This window comes from Eriocheir sinensis, chromosome 13 (assembly GCF_024679095.1).
Source record: "Eriocheir sinensis breed Jianghai 21 chromosome 13, ASM2467909v1, whole genome shotgun sequence".
Classification (NCBI taxonomy): domain Eukaryota; kingdom Metazoa; phylum Arthropoda; class Malacostraca; order Decapoda; family Varunidae; genus Eriocheir; species Eriocheir sinensis.
In genome coordinates this window covers 18379535-18397562 of record NC_066521.1, presented here as the reverse complement: position 1 = coordinate 18397562, position 18028 = coordinate 18379535, and the positions used below count along the sequence as shown (strand labels likewise).

The 18028-nt window shown below is 42.0% G+C and overlaps 1 protein-coding gene across 3 annotated transcripts; it reads left to right on the top strand.

Moving 5' to 3' along the window:
- Nucleotides 1–1006: 1006 nt before the first annotated feature.
- On the top strand, nt 1007–7186 carry LOC126998123 (3'(2'),5'-bisphosphate nucleotidase 1-like). 3 transcript variants are annotated; one of them, XM_050859531.1, is made up of 9 exons: nt 1007–1166; nt 1863–2034; nt 2349–2442; nt 3147–3265; nt 3620–3668; nt 4869–4968; nt 5481–5667; nt 5977–6140; nt 6349–7186. In XM_050859531.1, the coding sequence occupies exons 2-9, from the start codon at nt 1903–1905 to the stop codon at nt 6443–6445; spliced, it is 942 nt and encodes a 313-aa protein (XP_050715488.1). In that variant the 5' UTR covers nt 1007–1166; nt 1863–1902; the 3' UTR covers nt 6446–7186. The 3 variants fall into 3 exon arrangements, with proteins under 3 accessions (XP_050715488.1, XP_050715487.1, XP_050715489.1); XM_050859530.1 differs by having other exon boundaries at nt 1025–1204; XM_050859532.1 differs by lacking the exon at nt 1007–1166 and adding an exon at nt 1526–1544.
- Nucleotides 7187–18028: the final 10842 nt, after the last annotated feature.

Here is an 18028-nt window from a genome sequence, read left to right as displayed (position 1 = left end):
ACCCATCCCAGCAGTGACCTTGTACCCATTCCAGCAGTGACATTGTACCCATGCCAGCAGTGACCTTGTACCCATTCCAGCAGTGACCTTGTACCCATCCCAGCAGTGACCTTGTACCCATTCCAGCAGTGACCTTGTACCCATCCCAGCAGTGACCTTGTACCCATCCCAGCAGTGACCTTGTACCCATCCCAGCAGTGACCTTGTACCCATTCCAGCAGTGACCTTGTACCCATCCCAGCAGTGACATTGTACCCATGCCAGCAATGACCTTACTCATCCCAGCAGTGACCTTGTACCCATCCCAGCAGTGATCCTTGTACCCATCCCAGCAGTGACTTTGTACCCATGCCAGCAGTGACCTTGTACCCATTCCAGCAGTGACCTTGTACCCATCCCAGCAGTGACCTTGTACCCATCCCAGCAGTGACCTTGTACCCATTCCAGCAGTGACCTTGTACCCATCCCAGCAGTGACATTGTACCCATGCCAGCAGTGACCTTGTACCCATTCCAGCAGTGACCTTGTACCCATCCCAGCAGTGACCTTACCCATCCCAGCAGTGACCTTGTACCCATTCCAGCAGTGACCTTGTACCCATCCCAGCAGTGACCTTGTACCCATCCCAGCAGTGACCTTGTACCCATGCCAGCAGTGACCTTACCCATCCCAGCAGTGACCTTGTACCCATCCCAGCAGTGACCTTGTACCCATCCCAGCAGTGACCTTGTACCCATTCCAGCAGTGACCTTGTACCCATCCCAGCAGTGACCTTGTACCCATCCCAGCAGTGACCGTGTACCCATTCCAGTACCCTAATGGCCATGTCAACAAAAGGCTGCCAGATCGTCTTATTCAGCCTCTTATATTTACAAATTTCAGACCCAAAAACTGTCCCTTGCACCCAAGTAACGAGATTAATTTATATCCATCGTTACACTCGGTATAATTCCTGATGTATTTTGGCAATGGTGAAGTGTCAAAAAGCGGAAAAATAGGTTGCTTAAGTACAGCCATCTGGCACCATATCAGTCACCATCACTGTCCATCATCAGCTGGTCACCGTGAGTCAGGGGTTGAGGCGCCGTGACTTTACGCTCCTGAAGGCTGATATACGAAAGCAGGCAACTGATAAGGCTGGGAGGCAGTACAAGTAGCCAGTTGAGGTAATACAAGCCGGCTACCTCTTTATCTTCTTAGTTAAGTGAGTATTTTGGCGGTGCATGTATTGTAGTAGCTTACATAAGTGTCGTTATGATAACTTTCTCCGGGTAATGATTGTGGACGAGGCCTGTGCCGGCAATACATAAGATTACTCTCTCTGGCCTTTGCATTCCAAACCTGATAATCCAAACCAAGGGTCATTCAGGGAATATGCTATATAAGTATATCAGATTATATCTTAAAATCTTAAAGAAAGAATAAATACAAGGCTACAGGTTGGACAACTGATGAAAAAACATACTTTGATGTGTCAATGTGCCTGTGCTACTGAAGCAGAAAAGGGGGGCGGGGTGTCATCAGGATAGCACGACAATATAGAGGTGGGTGTTACCTGTGGGTGGCTACAAATGCTTCAAAATATCACAGGCAATCTCTCCTCCCCCCTCCTTTGAAAAAGGACAAACTAAGCAATATATGATTTATGGATGACCTCAAAGAGATGTTCTTGTTACCTGCCATAGTGTTTCTATCATAGTGTCTTTTTACATAATAATACTGAAGTTCTTTCATTTTCAAATGCTATTAGTTACTGCACTACATTCAGGAGACCAAAACACAACACATAATGTAAGTAGTGTTAACCTCATGCTAGATGGCTAAGGTGAATCCAATATTATCCCCTTATTCTTTTGTTACAGAGAAAATACTGGTAACCTAGACTTATAAGTCACCATAGACATGTCTGGTGCAGCCCAAGCCGCGCCGCTCCTCGCCAGGGTGGTGACCTACTCAGTGGCCATCGCCAACAATGCCGGCAAGATCATCAGAGACATTATGAAGAAAGGGGAGCTGGGCATCATCCAAAAGGAGGTCTGTATTCATCGTGTAGCTAGAAACCATTTTTGTACAATATAATGTGTTTGTCTCCCCCTCTATTCTTTTTACTTTACGGTACTGTATTTTATTTATTCTTTTATCTGTATCTACTCTTCAAGGGACTCTGTTTGGGTCTATATAAATATTTTTCCCTTGACACCCTTTCATGGATCTTAATAATGCTAATAATAATAACTGTTACTTGCCAGACAGCTGAGCCTGTTTTGGGGTACAGTTTAAGAGCTGAAGGTGACCATTTTCCATGCAGCGTTCTTTAGCCTCCCAGTCAACTGTCCCTTTGTCCTCAGAGTGCACGAGACTTGCAGACCGAGGCTGACCGTGCAGCCCAGCGCAGCATCATCACCTCCCTCCAAAAGTGCTTCCCAAAGTCCATCATTATTGGTAAGCCTCACAGCCCTCAGTATAAGGTGCTGATGGTTGTTAATGGGGCTTCATCCTCATATTTATACCACAAGCTGGAATATGATTGGAAGGCACTTTGGATTATGACACCTGCTATGTATGAACTGATATTAAGGTGTTATACAGTAGTCCCTCTCTTTAACGCGGTAGCAGCGACGGGCCAAATTTGTGGCTTTACCGTGTAGCAGCGACGGGCCAAATTTGTGCCATGATATAAACACCCCAAAATAGATGATACATAAACTGATCACAAATGCTTTGATATATATTATGAAATGGTTTGTATGAGTGATGATTTTTCTAATTTTTCTCGCTTAGAGGGACCATTAAGAAACATGATCCCCGCTGCTACTGGGTTAACGCGAGACAGATACCAAAGAAATTTGAATGAAATACCATAAGTTTCTGGCAATCATATCTTTGAAGATACCCTAAACTTAACCTAACAAAACCCCAAACAGTTACTATAGGTCTTGACTCAGAAAATTCATATATGCTTCCTTACTAATGAGACTTTCTTTACAACAAAGTAAGGTTATTCTTTGCTGATGTATACCATATGTTGCTGGCTGTCAACTAACAAAATCACAAAAAAGTTACTCTACATCTTGACTCAGGAAATCCATATATGCTTCTTTACTGACTGAGTAACGAGATGATGTTATGTTGTTTTATCACTTTAGGGGAGGAAGGAGAGGATGAAGTGAAAGACCTGAGTGGCCAGGTGTTTGACCCCACCACCGACACCACTGTGGGCGAGATCACCTGCCCTTCACAATATGCATCTATAGCTGAGGAGGAGGTGACTCTCTTGTTCATATTGTCTGTGGGATATTTGGCTGTTAATAGTTGTCATTATTTTGGGGATAAGCAGCACTAATAAGATTCACATTTTTATCTTATTAAATTAATGTTCTTTCCACTTCTGTTCTCATATGTAGTTTCTCCTCTTCTTTTCATTTATTGTTCATATTTTCCTTATTTGGTGAGACAGGTTTCCACATCAGTAATCAGATATTCAAATGCTTAGGTGAATGTTTAAATCACCTACTAGATTTATATTCTTCAAAAGTTTTAATTGAGACACAAAAGTCCTTAAAGATCATAGAAAAGAATATATGGTAATTAAATGAGACTCATCGCCTCTGCCTTCCAGCTTGTCATATGGGTGGACCCTCTGGATGGCACTGCTGAGTATACACAAGGTAAGAAAGGTTATCTATCGTCTCTTAAGCACCAGTACCTGTAGGATGTGTCTCTGCTTTCAAGGAAGTTCATAGGTTTAAGAGGCTCTTGCATTACCATTACAAGAAGTGCCTTTGTCAGAGTTTCTAGGCATTCTAAGGTAAAAGTATAAGAAAAGCCTTTGTCACAATAATTTCTAGGCATTCTGAGGTTAAAGTTACAAGAAGGACCTTTTCCACAATAATTTTTAAGCATTTCAAGGTTAAAGTTACAAGAAATGCCTTTGCCTCAATGATTTCTAGGCATTCTAAGGTTATTGAAGTTAGAAGAAGAGCCTTTGTTGCACTATTTTCTAGGCATTCTGAGGTTACTAGAGTTAGAAGAGCCTTTGCCACAATAATTTCTAGGTATTTTAAGGGTAAAGTTTAAGCTAATGTCCCTTTCTCCCTTCCACCATGCAAGCTCATGAGTGCCGGATCACTGGCCACGTGGGGGTTTGTAAGACTCTTGGAGTGTCGTGTGAAAGTTAGTTAGAATATCTACTAAGTGTCTGACCCTCCCCCTCACTCCTCCCCTCCCATAAACCACCACACTGTGAAGACTTGTAACACTTTCTCCTACTCAGCTTTCTTAACTGGTACATAAGAATAGATTTTTTTGTTATCATGGAAAGACTCTGAATAGAATTTGTCTTAATTTGTTTTTTCAGTGTTGCTGTTTGTCTTTTTGTGTTTAGTTTTATTAATGCATACTTTTGATCTGCCACAAACTGATGGTGTGACTTTTTTGTGTGTCTAATTTGAGTTTTATGTCACAGCATGGTTATTAGAATATACATGTCCAACTTATCCACATTGTTATGAAATGACTGAAATTATCATATACATTTCCATTACTACAGAGAAATGCATCACTTTATGTAATTTATTACTACACATGATTATGAACTTACTGCTTTAGATACAGAATCATTATCATCCCTCTCTGGCATGCTCTGCTACATGGTTTGTTAAAGTAGACAGCACTGTGAAGCATTGAGAATAATACCATGAAAACATATAGTAAAGGCCTTGTCAAATTAAACCAGTCAAAACAAGTACTGTAAATGAAATAGACACTTCAGTAAGGTTTCCCTAAAGCCTATAAATCAGTGTCATGTGTGAGTGAAGATAAGTGGAAGTAGCACCAGACTGACCTGAGTGTCGTTGTGTTGTCTGCAGGCCTTCTGGATCACGTGACGGTGCTCATCGGCATAGCATCAGGAGGCAAGGCCGTGGGAGGCGTCATCCACCAGCCTTACTATAACTACCAGAACCCAGGGTGAGCACAGGGGAGAGTTTCTAGTGGGGTAGGGATGTCTTTATCACCATCATCACCACAGCTATAACTACTAGAAGGCATGATGGATACAGGGGCCAGTGTTCATGGTGAAGATGTGTATTTTTTTATTTCCATCATAGTGAATTATTTTATTGCTATCATTTTCATTGCTATTATAACTATGAGAACCATGGATGAAGGCAGGAGTCATTGCAGGTGATGGCCTATAGTAGTATTTTTCATTTATTATTATCACAGTATCACTATCATTACTTTTGATGTACTGTAAATGAGTTGGACGTAACTATCATATGAGATTTATTTTATTTCAAGGGTTTTTAGGGTTAAGGATTATTTATTGCTGTGATCATTCTGTTTATCCTATCTAATTTTCAGTACATGGCAGGGTTAGGGACATATTCCTTTCAACCAACTAACCTCATAATCTTCTACTTAGTGGGGTTAGAAGTCCATTCCGTTCAATAACCTGTTCTTGTTTTCTCCCTCTTCAGGAGTGAGCTTGGCCGCACCATCTGGGGCATCGTGGGAGGCACCGTTGGGGGCATGCCCATCGTGGCGCCCCCTGCAGGGAAGCTCATCGTCACCACCACGCGCTCACACTCCTCCTCCACCGTGAACGATGCCATCAACGCCGTAGCTCCGACAGAGGTCCTCAGGGTGGGAGGCGCTGGCCACAAGGTGAGAAAGAGCCATCAGATGCACACCATACCTGAGAATGGATGGACTGTGTCTCTATCTTCCTTGAAACAGATTTATAGATCGCTTGGCCATGTTGTAATTTCTGCCAATGCCTGGGAACATTCCTCTATGAAAAGGGTGTGAATGTAAGTGTAGTGTACCTATTTTGTGTATATTATAGGGCAATCTTATCTTTTTCCTTTTTGGAGGTGTTGTCTTGGCCCCATCTTTGTGAAAAACAGGACAATCATGATGGAAAAAAGCACAAAAGGTAAAAAATTGTCTGCCACAGCTACACTTCCCTTGCAGGTGATGCTGCTGATGGAGGGGAGGGCTCACGCGTATGTGTTCGCCAGTCCCGGCTGCAAGAAGTGGGACACCTGCGCCCCCCAGGCCATTCTGGAGGCTGCTGGCGGGGTGCTCACTGACATACAGGGTGCCCCCATCCCCTACCATGCCACAGTCCCCCACAGGTACGTTCCACAGGATATTTGTTCACGTGGCTAACAGCCTTATCAATTTTTTTTTCTCCAATGACATGGACAATGGCAATGATAAGTAATGATAATTTATTGGTCACTATCGAAAGTATGTCCTCTGATGCAATAGGGAAGTTCAGAGCTGAAAAAAATAACAGATATTAGTTGTAGATTACAGTATTTCCTTTTATTTTCTTTTTAGAAATTCTACTGGAGTGCTTGCCACAGCCCCTGGACAGGACCACCAAGTCTTTCTGGCCAAGATTCCCCAGAATGTGAAGGACAACCTGAAGGCTTAAGGCTCCTCATGAGGCCTCAGCTGTTGGACATTCTAATGTCTGTGATTTCCTTTTCATTCTAATCACATTTATCTTTTAACTCATGTATCCTAAACTTTTTTTCTTGACCAAAGATTGAGAGAGATATGTTTTATTTACTCAGACTCTTGGCAGCTCAAACCCTTTTCTTTGGTAAACTGTAATTTGTTATGAATTCAGAAGCCTCATTTGACAAAAAATGTGTTGACATTTTGAGAAGAGATGTGCTTTAGTAACACACTCAGTCAACTGGTGTACCAAGGTGAAGATTGCTCCATGTCGTAAATGTGACGCTAATAACTTGGGTATTGCAGTTAAATAGTACACTGTCCCAAACACGAATATATGAACATGTAATTTTGCAATACCTGTAGCATAACTAAAGAAAATTAAGTGTACATACTATAGATATGCCAGTCTGATTTAGGGGCATTGTGTATTAGTGCTTTAAAAAAAAACAGGTAAAGTGAAAACACTATAAATATGTACAGTATAATTTCTGAACCACAGGAGCTGACTATTCTGTGTGATTTGTTTACTGAGACATGAAGAGTGTGTGAAAATGTCATCTGTGTGTGGTGTGGGTGAATACAACTCCGATGTAATTGGTGTTTGTGTGGGTGTTTTACGTGACTGAAAAAAAGGTTTGGTACAACCTGATAATTTTTTGTTGTCCTGGTTTCTTTTGTCTCCAATGTGGACCAGAATAAAGTTGAGAGCTTTTTCTGAATGTGATCATCCCAAAAGTGAAATAAAGACTGAAAAAAAATGTAACTACAGGACAATCACGCACGAAAAAAAAGGTATTGCCAAGTTTAAATCCTAAATGAGACAATATATTATTTTTAGTCTTTATTACAGGTAACTAAGACATAGGGAACAGGTGAATGGACTGAACACAATAGAAGGGGGGAGAAGGAAGAGGGAAGGAGAGGAAGGAAGGAAGAGAGAGGTGGTATAGTCTGGAAGAGGCGGGGGAGTGAAGCAGAAAGTGAAACCTATGATGAGGGAAGGAAAAAAGAAATCAGTAATTGTTCTTTAGGAAAACAGAGAAGGGGAGGTTGAGTTCTATAGGCTAAAGGGAGAGTATGAGGCAGAGTTTGTAAGAGTTCTATATACTAAAGGGGAAAGGGATGGGAGATGAAAGATAAGAGAAGGGAAATGAACTCAAGGGTCTGAAAGGAAAAGGAGAGAGGAGAACATACAAGCCCTGTAGAAGGTAAGGTGAGGAAGGGGAGGTGTGAATTATGAAATGAGAGGATGAGGGTGGTAACATGAGCCCTGAAGAAGCAAGGGATTAGATGGTAGAGATCAGCAGTAAGGTAAGATCATGGAAAGGGGAAGGCAGGTGTGAGTTCTGTAGTGGAATGGGAAGAGGGAAGGTGAAGGGAAGGGAGTTAGTAGTTCTGTAGTGGAAGGGAAATAGTGGAAGGGGAAGAAGGTGAGGGAAAGACTGTTGGGAGTTTGTATCGAAAGAGGAAGAGGAAAGAAGGAAGTAGAGGAAGGGGAAGAATGTGAGGGGAAGAGAGTTAGTAGTTCTGTATTGTGAAGGAACGAAGGATAAAGGAAATAGTGAAAGGGAAAGAAAGTGAGGGAAAGACTGTTGGGAGTTTGTATCGAAAGAGGAAGAGGAAAGAAGGAAGTAGAGGGAAAAAGAATATAGTGAAAAGATAAGTAGGTGAGGAAAGAGCAGTTGGGAGTTTGTATTGAAAGGGTAAGAGGAAAGGTGGTGATGGTAGAGCACTGCAAGGTAAGATGATGGTAATAACAACTCAAACAGCGGGAGTGGAGGGGCAATATGCATGTTATGGCGGTGGTGAGGCCCGGCCAGCCCCACAAAGACGAGGCGTGGGAAGCCCTGGCGACGTTCCCGGCCATGTAACTGTATTAGGACTCCGCCAAGCCGTTTAGAGGCGCGCTTGTGCTGCTTCTGCATTTAGGTTACGTGTGACCAGGCGAGGGAACTACCTGAGCTGTTTTATTCAGCATACCTATAACGCTTTGACTACCATTCCCTTCCCCTGTTGCTACTATCATCCCTTCCACTATAACACACAAACTACCTTTCTTGTCCCCTCTTAAAACTCGTAACTGCCATTTCCATCTCCTATAGAGCATAAATAGCCTACCCTTCCCTTTTTCCTTGACTTATTATTTTACTATTCCCTTCCACTGTAACACGGAGACTACCCTTCCTTTCCCTTATAAGACTCGTAACTACCATTCCCTCCCCCTACAGCACACTTCCCCTTCCCCTATAAAGCACTCTTGTCCATCCCCATCCCATTCACTAACTGGTATATTCGTTCTACTACCCCACTGTGGTTTATAGTGTAACAGTAACCCGGGGAGAATGACTCTGAATAAATATCGACAAGCTAACTCGGGTAACCTCGCAGACGTCACATGCTTCAATAGAGATAGATCGCCTGACTAATTATACAAAGCGTTTCTTTTAGTTGTTTCGTTATCATTTACTGCAGAACTTTGTCACATGATCCATTCCTATTATATTACTGCCGTGTGCTTGTCTCAGATGGGTCCTGTCACTTTTCATGCTTGTTTTCTGAGTGAATTTTGCCTTAGATGGTCATGCGCGATACATAAGCAAACAGGATTAGAGTTGTATAGGGAGGAGGGGAAGGAGTAACCAGCCTGTAGCCAAACTAGGAGGTGCACTGACCCTTATTTGTTCTTGTCTAAGCAGAGTAAAGCCACCGACGAGCGACGGCCCACAAGCATGTCTCTTCTTCTCTCTCTCTCCCTCCCTACATACATTTAATTAACCATTCCTCCTTAATTTATTCCTACCCGGCCCGTGACCTCCCCCACCCTCTTTTCCACACTCAAGACAGCCGCTTTCGTTCATTTCCCCCTTTCTTCCTTTATTTCACCATTCCTTCTCTCATTCCTCCTTTCATTTCTTTCTTTCTCTTTCTTTCTTTCTTTCCTGCTTTCCGTCTGTCTGCATTTCTTTTTCTTACTCTCTCTCTCTCAATCCCTCTTCAGTTCCTTCCCTCACAAAGCCCTCGCCAGGTGGACCTCGTGGCACACTTCCTCCGCGGCTTCGCTCCACTTTCCTGCTTCAAATCAAGGAGTGCGCCTTGCATGAAACCTTACGCACCCGTGAACTCTAATGCCTCCATAATACCTTTAAACAGTAACACTTCTACTCTGCTCTCTCTAATGGGACTTTTTTTCGAAGCATTTACCGTATTTGAACGTTTGTGTTGTTTGTTATACGGGTGCCTCTTGTCGAAAGGCGTGGTGGTCTTTGAAATGCAGATGTGAAAAAAAAATGTACATATAAGAAAACTAATATACACCTGTAGCCATAAATAAATGTTTCAAATGTTTCAAATGTTTCAATGCGGGTAGGTTTCTGCCGAGAGGGGAGGAGCCACCACCAAGACCAAGAATCCGAGACTGACTTTGAGGGATACTACGAAGGTCAAAAGCACTGTTCAAAGCAGTCGCGGCGAGGTGCGGGAGGCATATTCCAAGTCTCGCTACTGGTATGTGGTCCACGAGTCAAGACCCAAAGTTATTTACAGGGTGTTGATTTAACCCTACCCAATGTATCCCTACCTAACCTAACCTGACCTGTTCAAAAGTAGACACCACGTACCCGTATAGAAAACGGAAATACGCGTTTATCTATCTATCTATTTATCTCAATATAAAAATCCGTATTCTTAAATGTATCGTCCCTTCAGTTCGCCTGTTTGATAAGACTCCCGTACGTTAACTGGGATTCTCATGGACTGTTTTTTAGTGATCCTAGTGATAGTTTTACCCGGCCTCTACACCTTGAACGGGAAGAAACAAGGTAAAGAGGGGAAAACCACCATGAAAACCCGGTTATATATAGTCTTCTCAGTGGCCTTGGAAAATAGTAATACAGCTCGATACATAATAATATGGACCCAACTTTTGTTTTGTGACCCTAGTGATAGTTTTACACGGCCTTACACCATGAACGGAAAAAACCCACCATTAAAAGCCGGCTAGTCTTCTCTGTGGCCTTGTAAAATAGTAATAAAGCTCGATACGTTAAACAATATGGACCCAACTTTTGTATTGTAACCCTAGTGATAGTTTTACACGGCCTTAGAAAATACTTGTTATTTATGCAGTTATGGTAGGTAATAATATTTTATATATTTAACAACATAACATGACCATTCCATGAAAAAAAAAGATGGTATTCTCCATACTCTTTCTTTTTCTATTCTTGCGTGCGTATTCTCGAGCGCAAATAGCTCGTATCAGAGGATGAGGAGTTGACATGATGCTCTGCACCTGTTTCTTAACGACTGAAGCAAACTTCCTGAAACAAGCGCGAGTCACAGCAGATCGGCGCTGGTGTGCCTTACACCATGAACGGAAAAAAAACACCCACGATAAAACGGTTAGCCTTCTCTGTGGCCTTGGGAGATAATAAAACAGGAAGCTTGGTACGTTTGATATGGACCCAACTTCTTGTATGCCTGCTGTAGTATCTGACGTCTTGTTTTGGTTAGCGAGTTCGAGTACTCATGGAAGATAACCTACTCGTATTTATCTCGCCACTTACGAATCTCACATATTTTCCGCTGAACACACTTACTAAGGCCGGTATTATAAGATACTTTTGCTTCTCACATCAACTATTTCTGAAGGTCAAAGAGGAGGTGAGTCGGGTTATAGTGAGTGTTTCTTGAGGTTCACGGTACAGAAGAAGGGTCACACTACCACCAGGGTCATAAAACTACTCCAGGAAATGCCCACAACTCCTACGAAAGCCTTGTCAAATATGTGTTTTTAGGTTCACGGTACAGAAGAAGGGTCAGACTACCACCAGGGTCATAAAACTACTCCTGGAAATGCCCACAACTCCTACGAAAGCCTTGTCAAATATGTGTTTTTAGGTTCACGGTACAGAAGAAGGGTCAGACTACCACCAGGGTCATAAAACTACTCCTGGAAATGCCCACAACTCCTACGAAAGCCTTGTCAAATATGTGTTTTTAGGTTCACGGTACAGAAGAAGGGTCAGACTACTACCAGGGTCATAAAACTACTCCAGGAAATGCCCACAACTCCTACGAAAGCCTTGTCAAATATGTGCTCTTGGGCGGCGAAATGTTTTATAATATGACCCTTATTAATCCTTTCACTTATCTCTTACAGCTTACAGTAGTAAAGTAAGCGAACCTGTCGACACTTATCTGGCCACTTACGAATTTCACCTCTTTCCCGCTGAACACACTTAATGAATTCACTTATCTCTAATAGCCTGTAGTAGTTAAGTCTTTAGTAATGAAGTAAGAGTACCCGTCGACACTTATCTGGCCACTTACGAATTTCACCTCTTTCCCGCTGAACACACTTAATGAATTCACTTATCTCTAATGCCCTGCAGTAGTTAAGTCTGTAGTGATGAAGTAAGAGTACCCGTCGACACTTATCTGGCCACTTACGAATTTCACCTCTTTCCCGCTGAACACACTTAATGAATTCACTTATCTCTAATAGCCTGTAGTAGTTAAGTCTATAGTATTGAAGTAAGAGTACCCGTTGACACTTAGCTGGCCACTTATGAAGTCCACATCATTCCCGCTGAACACACTTAATGAATTCACTTATCTCTAATAGCCTGTAGTAGTTAAGTCTTTAGTAATGAAGTAAGAGTACCCGTTGACACTTAGCTGGCCACTTATGAAGTCCACATCATTCCCGCTGAGCACAATCAATTCCCTTATCAATTTCACCCAATGGCAAAATGGAAACAACAATGCATCCTCTTATCTCTCCACGCTCCCCTTCCCTATACAGACCCCCTTCAAGTCCCTGCTCCCCGCCCCGCCCCCATCCACCCCTCCCTTCCTACAGACCCCCTTCAAGCCCCCGTTCCCCGCCCCGCCCCCACTCATCCCCTCCCTTCCTACAGACCCCCTTCAAGCCCCCGTTCCCCGCCCCGCCCCCACCCATCCCCTCCCTTCCTACAGACCCCCTTCAAGTCCCTGCTCCCGCCCTGCCCCACCCATCCCCTCCTTCCTACAGACCCCTTCAAGCCCCCGTTCAAGCCCCCGTTCCCCACGCCCCCCTCCCTTCCTACAGACCCCTTCAAGTCCCTGCCCCGCCCTGCCCCCGCCCATCCCCTCCCTTCCCCTTCCCCAGTCACTTTCCTTACCTGCCGTGACTACCTCGTCTGCTCAGGTGTGTTCAGTACCTTCCCAGCGGCGCCCGTGTGAAGACCCCGAGAGAGAGAGAGAGAGAGAGAGAGAGAGAGAGAGAGAGAGAGAGAGAGAGAGTATAATATAATCAGAAACAGGCCCGGATTAAGCTTGCATTGGGCCCTACGCCACCCACAGTTTTGCCCCCCCCTCCCCCCATTGAATAAATTAGGCAAGATCTGAACAATTTCATACTTTATTGAAACATCAGAATGAATTAATGATACAATATATTTGATACGGATTGTCATCATCTTTATTTTCTTTATATTCTGTATTAGCAGCATACATACCATACTTGTGTACATAGGTAACTATAGCAGCTACACCAATGCCCGTTTTCTTGATTTATCTTGTGAAAACTGTTCAAGTATGGTTTCAAATGTCATTGAGGAGGTGACATCATTTTCAGCTGACATAACAGACAAAGCATTCAGTCGTTTTTGAGTCATTGTTGAACGAAATCTGTTTTTGATCAAAGACAGTTTGGAAAATGAACGTTCACTTTCGCAGGCTGTGACTGGTAATGTTAAGAACAATCGCAGAGCAGTTGAAACATTGGTAAATGTTGACTCTACAACTGGATTCTTCCTTAAGTATTTTAACAGGACATGAGGATCACGATCCAACTTCAAATGAGTTACAAATTCTGAGAATGTTACAATTCATCCTCGCAGTGGGGTTCCAAGTCATTGATGTATTTTTTCACCAAGCTGGATACATCAACTCTCAGCTGTACAGTATCATTCTCCCTTAATGACGTGATAAAGTCAAAGTCGTCAGATATCTTGTGATAAGCCTGGCGACGCTGAGATAAACTTGCGTGTAACTTGTCGATAATGACAACAAAACTCTGTACAGGGAATTTTTGTGCATCTTGAAGATCTTCATCAGGTTCAGCAGAATCATCAGCTTGACGCCGCCGTCTTCTTTTCCGTACCTTTTCCGATACATATACTTGCTGAACATTTTCAATGAGATTTTTTGCATCATCCTCCAGTTCATCAAATTGACCACGAAGCTCAGCAACAAAACTTTCAAGTGATAGAAACAATGATACAGCCATGTTGATATCAATATCTGAAAGCGCTGGAGGATCTTGTTCCAAAGAACACACATAAATGCATTTTCAAGACGGCACATATTCTCTGCAAAAACTGATGCAGCAAGTCAAGCATCTCCTTTTAGTTCCTCATTGTCTGCAATTTCATTTAACATACCATAGATGCTAGAGTAGTTTAAAAGTGCAGTGCTTTCACTGATTCAGAATGGAAATGCCAACGTGTGGAAGATAATGTTTTTAGGGTTAGAATTCTACCATTTTCATTAGGTGACAATCCCTTTGTTAGTAAATTCCAGCGATTTATTGATCCAACTGAATATGCATATAATTCCTGCAGAAGTTCAAAGAAATTGCAACCACTATTGACTTGTGTTGCCAACACAAACAAGTTTTCGCTATTTTATTTTATCTATTTATTTTTTTATATATATTTTTTTCAATCACCAGTCCAACGAAGCATACTGATCTCCCTGAGGCTACAGGCATTTCCGGGATTTCCATTATGTGGGGGCCCAATTATGGGTTGGGTCTATTAGGTTTTGTGGGCCCCTCAGTGCTGGGGCCATGGCGTACTTGGCGTATAGGATAATCCGGCCCTGATCAGAAACTATACCCATTGTGCGTCATGAGTATTTTTTTTATTTTTATTATTAACATGTTTATAAAATTGTGATAAAATAGAATAAATAGTAAAATGTTTGTCAATACTGAAGAGATCGTAATCGTTGCATACATTTGTTGGTCATCTCGCAGTAATCGATCCGGATCCAGAGTCAGTTTGTGTTTTCGGTTCACACAATATATTTCGCTGCCTGGTGTTGGTGTATTCGTATTCCCAAGTAATGGAAAGCAAAACAATAAATAAAACAGGTTAATAGATAGATACCTGAATAAAAGCGGTTTCTGCATCACTTTAAATACCATGATACATCTAATATATCTCATTGCCTGGTGTTGATGTATTCGTATTTCCATGTAATTGAAAGCAAAAAAATAAATAAAATAGGTTAATAGATAGTTAAATGAATAAAGGCGGTTTCTGCATCACTTTAAATACCATGATACATTTAATATATTTCGCTGCCTGGTGTTGGAGCATTCGTATTCCCAACTAGTGGAAAGCAATGCATAAATAAGTAAATAGGTAGTTAAATAAATAAAAAGAAACTGATTCTTCATCACTTTAAATTCCATGGTACATCTAATATATCTCACTGCCTGGTGTTGGTATTATTCGTATTCCCAACTAGTGGAAAGCAAAATAAATACATACAATAAGTAAATGGATAGATAAATCAAATAAAAACTGTTTCTTCATCACTTTAAATACCATGGTACATCTAATATATCTCATTGCCTGGTGTTGGTATTATTCGTATTCCCAACTAGTGGAAAGCAAAAAATAACTAGCTGAATAAATGAATAGATAAATCAATAAAAAACAGTTTCATCATTACTTTGCATACCATCATACACTGTTCAAAGACACCTATAATTAATACCGACACATTCAATACATTTCTTTAACTTGTGTTGGTATTATTCGTATTCCCAATTAGAGGAAAGCAAAAAAAGAAAGAAAGAAAGAAAATAAACGGATGAATAAATGAAAAATATAAACACAAAGTTTCTTCCTTACTTTGAAAACCATTATACATTGTTCAAAGACGCTTTTGGTGGACAGCGAGCCATTGCAAGTCACCTAAAACGGGTTTACATGATCGAATTTAGCGGCTCCGTCAACAGCAATTTTGGCGGCCGTGTGATATGTAAAGCGTCCCGAACACTGCTCAGGTGGCTCGGCTCGCAAGTGTTTTGTCAGCTATTAGTTTAACTTGATTGCCCGATAAGTCTTGGAAACGGTATCAATACAAGTGTGTTAGAACTTCCCCCCCCTTTTTTTTTACTAATTTTGATCACTTGGACGTCAAACAACTTACTACATCAATTACCATGCAGTCCTAAGTTTTATTTTCTTTCACTAATTTATGACACGTGGACATCAAACAACTTACTAAATTAATCAACATCCAATCTTAAGTATTTTTGGAGCGCACCTGGCAGATGCATTTCCGCCCTGACAAGTGCAAACTTTTAAAACTCACCAGAGCCCACAACCCCATCCATCACACTTACACTCTCCATAATTCAGAACTTGAATCAGTCCACACACACAAGTATCTTGGTGTCCCCCTCTCCACTAACCTAAAGTTCAACACTCACATAGACCACATCAGTGCTACAGCCAACCGAACTTTGGGGTTCCTGAGAAGGAATTTACATAACTGCACACCTGGCATAAAACACATAGCTTATGACACACTTGTGAGACCAACACTTGAATACTGCTCCACGGTGTGGGATCCTTACACACACAGAAACATTGATAGGTTAGAACAAATTAACACCAAGGCGGCAAGGTTCATTACAAACAATTACACTTGAACGCCTGGCATCACAACACGGATCAAACAATAGATAAACATGGACCCTCTTAACATACGCAGACAAGCACACAGACTTACACTTATGTACAAGATCACAAACACTCACATTGACATTGACCCACAAACATACCTACACAACGCAAACACTCAACGTACTCGTAACACACACATCCATATATACCAAACATATCGCACTAACACTGACGCATACAAGCACTCATACTTTCCACGCACCATACGTGACTGGAACAGCCTCCCTCATCAGATTTTAGACTGCGGTCCAATAGACTCATTCAGAAAACAAATGCACACTCACTTGTCACCACAACACACCAACACTAACAATTACACCTGATTGACTTCCCTCCCCTACACACTCGGCTCCCCCGTCCCCACAACAGCCAACACAAATATGCGTGTTTATTACCTGTACAGATGTCCCGCGTATCATAAATCTAGATCCAGATGAACCACCTGGGCGAAGATGTGTGTGTGTGTGTGTGTGTGTGTGTGTGTGTGTGTGTGTGTGTGTGTGTGTGTGTGTGGAAAACTTTACCATGTTAATACGACAGACAAATGCAAGAAAAATGTTCATGGGAGACTTGATTGAAACCTGTCCGTTCATGATTTCTGTTCGTAATTTTACTCTTCGAATGGATAGTATCGCGGAATATTCTTTGTATGGAGTGAGTCATATTTCAAGTGCAACTATTTCGTCTCTTATAATTGTCCTGTACGTCTTTCTGCTCACCGAATTAATAGCGGATTTTTTTTTCTTTATAGAGTAAGTCGTATTTTGAGTGCAAGTATTTCATCTCTTATCCTGGTCTCCTGTATTTCACATACTCCGGAGTTCTCACCTAGCACAGGCTCAAGGGGCAATGCGACGGAGATGAGCACCGAGGCCACGCGTAGCTATAGTGTATGCCCTCCCACTTCACACACGCTTGACCTTAATATGTGCGTAGGCGTTTAGTGGCTTCAATACACTGCCCTCGATTACTCCTTTGCATCCTCCTTCAGTCGCCTTCATTCCCGCCTCGTCAAAGTTTAAACTGTAGATGAAGAAAAGAAAGGTTTGTAGATGAGAGTTTTATAGATGAGAGGTTCGTAGATGAATGTTCGTAGATGAATGTTCGTAAATGAAGGTTCGTAGATGAAGGTTCGTAGATGAAGGTTCGTAAATGAAGGTTCGTAAATGAAGGTTCGTAGATGAAGGTTCGTAGATGAAGATTCGTAGATGAGAGAAAGGAAGGTTCAAATTGTACAGATGATAAAAGGAAGGTTGAAGTTAGTTGTTCATATACATGAGTCCCGTCTCTCTCTCTCTCTCTCTCTCTCTCTCTCTCTCTCTCTCTCTCTCTCTCTCTCTCTCTCTCTCTCTCTCTCTCTCTCTCTCTCTCTCACACACACACAGCATTATTAAGGTTTCTGCCGTGTTGTTGTTGTTGTTGTTGTTGTTGTTGTTGTTGGCCTGTTTTTTTCTCTCTCTCTACTTTCCAACTCATTTCCCTTCGTACTTTCTCTTCTTTCTTCATTCCGTTGTGCTTTTTCCCTTCTTCCTCTTCTTTCCATCTACTCATCTTTCCCATTTCTTCCATCCTTTCTTCTTTCCCTTCACCTATCCCTTCCATCCTTCCTTCTTTCCCTCCTCCATTCCATTCGGTTTTCCTCCTATTTTTCTTCCTCTTTTCCTATACTTCTCTTCCCTATCCCTTCCATCCTTCCTTCTTTCCCTCCTCCATTCCATTCGGTTTTCTTCTCATTCTTCTCTGCTTTCCCTCTACTTATCTCCCCTATCCCTTCCATCCTTCCTTCTTTCCCTCCTCCATTCCTT

Bases quoted from the DNA above. Each gene is read 5' to 3' on its own strand.
- LOC126998123 (XM_050859531.1), top strand. From the start codon at position 1,903: ATGTCTGGTGCAGCCCAAGCCGCGCCGCTCCTCGCCAGGGTGGTGACC. The intron at 3,669-4,868 runs GTAAGAAAGGTT...TGTTGTCTGCAG, and splicing joins CACTGCTGAGTATACACAAG to GCCTTCTGGATCACGTGACG. The intron at 6,141-6,348 runs GTACGTTCCACA...TTTTCTTTTTAG, and splicing joins CATGCCACAGTCCCCCACAG to AAATTCTACTGGAGTGCTTG.